The sequence below is a fragment of the Nelusetta ayraudi genome, unplaced genomic scaffold, assembly GCF_046127955.1.
Source record: "Nelusetta ayraudi isolate G7.1 ecotype Tasmania unplaced genomic scaffold, CSIRO-AGI_Nayr_v1 ptg000133l, whole genome shotgun sequence".
NCBI classification, from domain to species: Eukaryota; Metazoa; Chordata; class Actinopteri; order Tetraodontiformes; family Monacanthidae; genus Nelusetta; species Nelusetta ayraudi.
This window is the reverse complement of record NW_027466183.1, coordinates 27,314-35,000: the sequence shown is the minus strand read 5'-3', so window position 1 is coordinate 35,000 and position 7,687 is coordinate 27,314. Positions and strand designations below refer to the sequence as shown.

Here is a 7,687-nt window from a genome sequence, read left to right as displayed (position 1 = left end):
TGCTCCAGGCAGGGAGGGAAAGGCACGGCCTCCGCCCTCGCCCCTCCAAACCCCCACCACACCACACCACACCGGCGCTGACGTCACCATGGCCAGGGAGCAGCCCAACGTGGGGGACCTCCTTCCTCTCCTGGAAACCTCTGACCTCCACCAGCTCGAGGAGATCAGGGGCATCATCAATGAGCAGCTCAGCGCGGGTATGACTCACTCACTCACTCACTCACTCACTCACTCACTCACTCAATCGGTTAAACCAATGGTGCCAACGGAGTCTTAGGACCCACCCCTTTTTCCTTATCACGAAGTCGCGACCCAAATTTATTCCAAATTTCTAAATTCCAAATTTATTAGTAATTGAAATTATTGAATTGAATTGTGTGTCCTGCGAAATGGCCAACATTTTCAAATTTCAAATCCATTAAAAAAAAAAGAAAAAAGAAAAAAAGATGGGGGCACTTTTGGGTGGCAACCCACCCGTCATCAATATGGTTAATCCCTTCCTGTTTGAGCTGTAACGCAATGGTGGAGAAAATGCCACAAAATGTCTTTCCCCGTTTGCTTTTAAGATCGAGGGTCCATGCTGCTGAACGGCCTGGTGGACTACTTCTTGGAAACAAATTCTGCCCAGGCCGTGCATATCCTCTGCTCAGTCCGAGAGCCGCACGACAAGGTGAGAAACCATTCTACGGCGGGCCGGTTTGTGCCAGAACAGCAGAATTTTTGGCATTAAAAAAAATTCTTCCATTTCTATGGAATTGCAAAATTGGGTCAGATTAAATCCATTTAAAAGTCACTAGTTGTGGCAACTTGTTGGCTGAAAAGCCTGCATGGAAAAAGCTGTGTAAAGCAGTCGCAGCGTTGGTAAGATTGCCCCGGTCAACCAGGTGCTCAATATTTGATGATTTGTTTATTGATTAATTTCTGTTATTAACCAGATAAAACCAATTTAGGTAAAATCTCCCTTTCAGTTATGACCTGGCCCAGAGGTGTGTAACACATTGGAGTAAACGTCTAAAAACAGACACACCTAAGCAAAACACAGCCAAAGCGCTGCAATAGAAAAGATAAGGCTGCCATAAACAAGCACGAGTAAGTAGCACATGAAACAAAAACCATGAAAGAAACAGCAGCATTGATGAAAGCAAACAAAACATACATATGTGTATGTACAGTATGTGTGTATACATATATGTCTATACTGTATATGTATGTGTATACCTGTGTGTGTGTGTGTGTGTGTGTGTGTGTGTGTGTGTGTGTGTGTGTGTGTGTGTGTGTGTGTGTGTGTGTGTGTGTGTGTGTGTGTGGTTAAGCTTTTGCCAATGTAAAAATCTTAAATTGAGCCAAATATTACTCGCTGGACCTTTAATGCCCACAAATTCAGATCTAGCGCCGTGCATGTAATGTATGCTTGATGTATCGCAGCAAACGCACACCTCAATAATAAACCCTACCTAAATAAATATACACCGTGTTGTGTGAAGTTTCAAAACGGCAATCACAACGCCGCTCTTCTTCTCGTAACCCGCAGCACCTTCTGGACAAGATGAACGACTGCATGGCCAAGCACGCCTGCCGGCTGCCCGCCCTCACCCTGCTCGGCCATGTCATCCGCAAGCAGCCGTCTTGGATCCACAAGATCGCCCGCTACCCTCTGCTGCTCTCACTGCTCAAATGCCTGAAGGTAACGACGGCGGTCACAACTCTGGGGGGCGGGGGGTTACGACTGCCTTCACGCGGGCCGGACAGAGACACGTAGTGGGCCAGATGTGGCCCGCGGGCCATAGTTTTGGGACCACTGATTTAACACATGCCAGCGGCAGTTTGTGTTTGGTATGTCATCAGTTAGCTCTGGCAAGCGGGCACGGAGAAGCTCTGCTTGTTTTTGCGAAAGAAAAAATTGATGGAATGAAATTGGGAGAGACGTGAGATTTGCAGCGCGGGCTCTTCCAAACATCTGCTGCGTCATCCCCCTTTTAGCCACGCGTGCCAATAAAATCTGCCACTGCGTTCTCGACGGAAATCTCTAGACAAACTCTAAAAACGAGCGCCTCCGAAGCTTTGGCACACAGACGTAACTATTCCCATTGATGGAGTGGAACAGCTCAGATGGTCAAACTGACACACATAAAGTCTGTTCAAAATCAAATATTTGTTTTGCAAAGTCACGTTTTTTTTTTGTTTTGTTTTTTTTTTAATGGAAAAAAACCAATGTCTCCATATACAAGGCGCACTGGACTATGAGCCGCAGGTGTTTTGTCAGGAAACGGGTCCGCGGAGCGGATCGGTTCGGCGGCTGCGAGCTTGCGACTCTGGACTCGCACCGCGGATCCTGTTTGCGGGGTCCCGCTGGTCACCTCGGTTAATTGGTACGGAGTCGGACCAGAACTGGAAGCAGCGACGCACCGGAGTTCACAAAGACAGAGCGCATAAAAACAAGAGAACATACAGACGAGAGCGCGAGCGATCGAGCCAGATCGACTGCCTTTAACTTAAAAGCTGCATCATATGCAATTCTTGGTTTGTTTTCCATAATGACGGTTTGTGCATGAAAACTTCCTTTGCGCAAACTGTCTTGCTCTCGTTCTGTATTTGCTTCCACTTTTGCTTTCGTTGTTCGCACGAACCGCCCGTCTCACTCTTTCCCGAGCCCACCCAACAATCCATAGGTTGAGAAGGTCCCCTAGTGGCCGTTAGCTGTAGCTGATTAGCCGCACCGTTGTATAAGGCGCAGGGTTCAAAGCATGGGTAAAAAGTAGCGGCTTATAGTCCGGAAATTACGGTAGTCTTTCCGAGTTCGCCATGAATGAACGCTTTCTGCATTTTTTTCAGACGGACACCGATGTTGTGGTGCTGATAACGGGAGTGCTGGTCCTGATCACTCTGCTACCCATGATCCCTCAAGCGGGGAAGCAACACCTATGGGAGTATTTTGACATCTTTGGACGCCTGGCGTCATGGAACCTAAGGAATCCAGGTAGGAGTGAAAGAAACTGTTTTTTATTATTTCTAGGGATAAATATATAAAATTTACCTTTATATCTGTGTCCCTAATCTGTGTCTTTGGTCTTTTTTCCCCCCCTCCTCCAAACTCAGGGCATGTTTCGGAGGTTTACCTCATCCACCTGCACGCCAGCGTCTACTCGCTCTTCCACCGTCTCTATGGCATGTACCCGTGCAACTTTGTGTCCTACCTGCGTTCGCACTACAGCATGAAGGAAAACATGGAAACCTTTGAGGAAGTGGTAAAAGTAAGGAGATGCCTTCCGAGGTCTTCAGGACAGATTTTCACACTAAAATGTTGACTAATATCCTAATATCTTTATGTTTTTGTGTCACGCTCTCTCTCGTTAAGCCAATGTTGGAACATGTGCGCATTCACCCAGAGCTGGTGACTGGAACCAAGGACCACGAGCTGGACCCCACCAGGTCAGTGTCGGGGGGGCAGCTCGCTATCGCGCTACGCTACCTCTGCAAAGTTACGTGCCGACAAAGTTTCGTTGGGGGGGGGGTTATGACTGGCTTCACGCGGGCCGTGGTTTGCCCATGTCTGCACTTAGGTCCTCACCTCCAGATGCTGCTGTACTGTCTGCTCCCGACATCGCGGCTCTCTCTCTCTCTCTCTCTCTCTCTCTCTCTCTCTCTCTCTCCCTCTCACTCTCCCCCCTCTCTCCCTCTCTCCCTCTCTCTCCCTCTCCCTCCCCCCCCCTCTCCCTCTCTCTTTCTCTCTCTCTCTCACCCACCCCCTCTCTCCCCTCTCTCTCCCCCCCCCTCTCTTTCGCTCTCTCTCTCTCTCTCTCTGTCTCTCCCTCTCTCTCTTTCATTTGAGGCTGCCGCTTATGTTGCGGCACTTCCTGCCGCTGCTGCAGGATTTGCTCGCTTGCTATTTCGGCAGCTTCATGAAGTCTTAACCTTGCGTTCGCCCCCTGGTGGTCGGATGACTGAAAGTGCTTGATTTGACATGTACGGTAGCCGGCTTTTTAAACCTTAATATCGCAGACGATCAGCTTAATGTAATCGTGGCAGCCAATATCGTGATCGTGATTAGAATTCGATTAATTGTGCAGCCCTACTCAGTCTGTTGTGCTTTTTGTGGTAGGTGGAAAAAGTATGAGATCCACGACATTGTCATCGAGTGTGCCAAAGTGTCCCTGGACCCTAAAGAAGCTTCCTGCGAGGAGGGCTACACCACCATGCCTGAGACCTTCTACCCGCAGGTCCACTTGCGACCACAAGAATGCACTTCGAGCCCCTTCGGCGACCTCCAGAGCAGCTTTGGTGAGAGACGCTACCACACGAGCTAATCTCGAACTGCTTTGACCGCCATCCGGACGCAGGAGGTCTTTAATTTTTTTTTTTTTACGTCAAAATACTTGCAAAAGTCCAAACGGCAACTGATTTTAATCACAGTTTGGTAGAATCCGTTCAAACGGAAATACTGTTGTATCCTGATTAACAATTAGAGTGCATTTACTGCACCACAACTACACTGCGCTAACGTCCCGGCATTTTTTTTCGTTGACGGGGGGGGGGGGGGGCTGGTTGGACATATCGCTACCGTCTTTGTTGAGTGGGGGAACAGGAGAGGGAGCGCACTATCGTTGTCGCGCTACGCTAACGTGTCAGCAAAGTTACAATGCAATACATTAGTTTCTGAAGTCTCATTGCTACAAATATGTCATGGCTAAGAATCTCAAAGTTGCACTAAAGTTCTGCAAAAATGTGATTACTTTCGTTCACATTCTATCAAGTCACATTTTCAACGTTCATTGAAATTATTTTTAATCCAAATAGTTTTATTGAAGATTTTTTTTTTTGAGATCCAAAGGGGAATAGTACAAGTAGAACACATGGTAATACAGGCAACTCAAAACAAATCAAAAACTGCCATCTCTCTTCTGTCAACCCCACCCCTCGCCACTGCTACTGTAATATGACATCCAGAATCTGCACTAAATAACTAAATAACTGAAGAAGAAGAAGGATAAAAAAGACATTTTACACGCAACAGTGTATAAGAGCACAACAGTTAAAAGGGTCCAATTATTTCAATGTATTAGAATTTATGTTGTTAAACTACCTGCAAACCAGTATCTGTAACATATACCAACTGGTACAATAAAACATTAATTGAGGAATATAAAGTGCAATTTTTGCATGCGTCACTGAACATCACACGGGGACAACACGAAGCCTTTTATGCGATTGGCTACTGTGAGTTTTATTAATGTTTACATTGGGCAGGTTATGCAACTGTGACGTAAGTAGTTTAAATCGTTATAACAGTGTAATGGCAGGAAAGAGCAATTCACCTGTAGATACTGTCGGTCATAATATACCTAGAACAAGTTACTTTTAAACAACAGCGAGCCGCAAGCGATCCGTGTCCATTAGACTGGAAGTCGCTTGAACAAAAAAACGAGAAAATTCATTTTCAAAATAGACATTTCAAAATAAAATACCGCAAATGACAAATTCAATCATATTTGTGAATGTTGTGTTTGTGGGTATTTTGTATCAGAGTGCGAGAGAGATGAAACGAGCATGTGCACACGCACGCGTGCACACATGCGTGCACACACACACACAAAATCTCCCTCTCTCGCTCACAAACACGCGGGCGAACAACGGAGTGGGCTGGCTACGGGGCGGGGGGTGGGGTTTTGGGTGTGGTAAACATACGGGGAAAGAGCGAGAGAAGAGTAGAGATGATTTGTTGTGAAGGCAAGACGGGCGATGCAAAATTTCTATCTTTGAAGCGGAGAAGTAGAGGGAGTCGTCTGTACGGGAGTTAGCAGCAGCAGCAGATTTTCGCAGGAGCGGCGCTTTACGCAGCGCTTACGCGGCCGGTGTTAACCCGGCCTTTCATCGATAATTTGCATCCCTAGTTTGGGGGAAAGCATTCTTTCGAACTTAGCAAAATTGCTCATCGTGCAAGGAGGGAGGAAAAATCGTAAGATTCAACACCTTTCTTTAGATAGATATGTCCTCCCTTCCCTGAACCCCAAAAAGAACCATCAATGGGTTTGGTTTCAATTCAACCTCTAACACTTGCGGTAGTGTGCGAAAAGCTTCTTCCAATATTTATTATGACGAGGGCAGAGCCAGAACATATGAATAAGGGAAGCCTCGGCAGACTTGCACATTAAACAATATGGACTAACCTCTGAATACATTCCGCTACTGAAGACTGCAGAACAAGACCCATGGTAGACGGTCTATCCAGTTACCGTCTGTGAGTGTGGCCCGGAGAGCAGCCTTCATGGAGTGGTGAAACCGTTTGCACAGTCGATTAGCATGGTCCTACGCAGCCTGGTACGCTGTGGTCCTATTGAGCTTCACCCCCAGGTTCCCAGCTACCACCGACCACAGTTCAGAAGTGAACTGGGCGGCCATGTCAGAGGTTGGGTCCGGAAGTGTACCAAACCGGGCCACCCAAGCCGAGACAAACGCCCGAGCCACCACTGCCGTATATATGGTGGATGACAGGGGCACAACCTCCAGCCACCTGGTGGTCCTGTCCACCATGGTAAGGAGGTGAGTAAATCAATGGGAGAGGGGGAAGCAGGCCCACCAGGTCCACATTAACGTGGTCATCTCGTATATATCTGGAATGTGGAACAGTTCCAACGGTGCCTTAAGCCCCTGCTCCACTGGCCAAAAGACGTTGTGAAGTCCCGCTACTACTCAGCATTTGGTGGCAGTGGAGCAGGCTCACCGAGCCATAACGGGTCAAACAACCCGGCAAGGGACACGGGTAATAATCGGCTCCGATCGGCACTGCACCTATCGGCTTGCGATGAAATTGGGCCACCCGCGACATCACCACATTTTTTACCTGCCGCACGGGATGACGTTGAGCGTTAATGTGCGCTAAGTCATAATATCGTGCCAGTCGCTGCGTGTATCAAGTACTGATGTAAAGGGGTTCGATCACGTTCCATCAGCGCTCGATAATTGTTCATTGTCCTCTGGCTTTTTTTCGCTCACGGCTCGCGCACAAAATGGACCAGATGCCGGGGGTGACACCCCGCTGGTTTTGGTCCGTAGAGAAGGGACTAAATACCGATCGATTGCGCGACGTCCCGCGTTCAAAAAAAACATATCAACAACGTCATAATTGTAGTAGAGAAGAGGCTTTAGTGTGCCTGTGCACCTTGGTGTGCTGACAGGCCATGCAGGTGGCGGCCCATCCCCTGACGTCCCTCCTGGGTGCAAAAGGGAATGCAAAGCATCAAAAACTTGGCGGCGCCACCCAGTGGGGACCATAGGGTGGGGCTGTGTCCTCGACGACCTGGATTGCTTGGCCACGATACTCCAGCCTTCCTCTCCTCGGTGCTCCTCCGATGAGCAGGTCTTTCATCTGGTGTCGGCGTAAGCGAAGAATTACACCGACACCAGATCCAGGCCGGCCCTCGGCCGCTAATGCGGGGCCGGCCTGGATGCGAGAGAGCGATGCACCACGTCGATTCCTGGTGGGGACAGCAGGGTTTAGGCACCAACCACCAACATAACTTTAAGGCTTTAGCTCGGCGTTGTCTGCACTAAGAGCCGTGCAGGACGCCCTCCAGATCCACAACCCACTGACTGAGGTTGTCTGAGGCAAGTTCAAGGGAAGAGAGTCATTGGCCGCGGTCTTCAACTGTGAGCCATGTCTGGTCTAGTTTTGAGTCGAGGAGATCAAATG

At 48.4% G+C, this 7,687-nt stretch overlaps 1 protein-coding gene across 1 annotated transcript in view; it reads left to right on the top strand.

The window, feature by feature from the left end:
• The window catches only part of LOC142904850 (hamartin-like), a 32,551-nt gene that overhangs the window by 4,606 nt on the left and 20,258 nt on the right, over positions 1-7,687 (top strand). Inside the window, exons 2-8 of the mRNA XM_076051211.1 lie at positions 1-197; positions 567-670; positions 1,532-1,684; positions 2,833-2,977; positions 3,097-3,251; positions 3,356-3,429; positions 4,100-4,278. The exon at positions 1-197 is cut by the window's left edge and continues 36 nt beyond it. Of these exons, the coding sequence (XP_075907326.1) occupies positions 89-197; positions 567-670; positions 1,532-1,684; positions 2,833-2,977; positions 3,097-3,251; positions 3,356-3,429; positions 4,100-4,278 (919 nt within the window). The 5' untranslated portion in view covers positions 1-88. The remainder of the gene's footprint in view (positions 198-566; positions 671-1,531; positions 1,685-2,832; positions 2,978-3,096; positions 3,252-3,355; positions 3,430-4,099; positions 4,279-7,687) is intronic.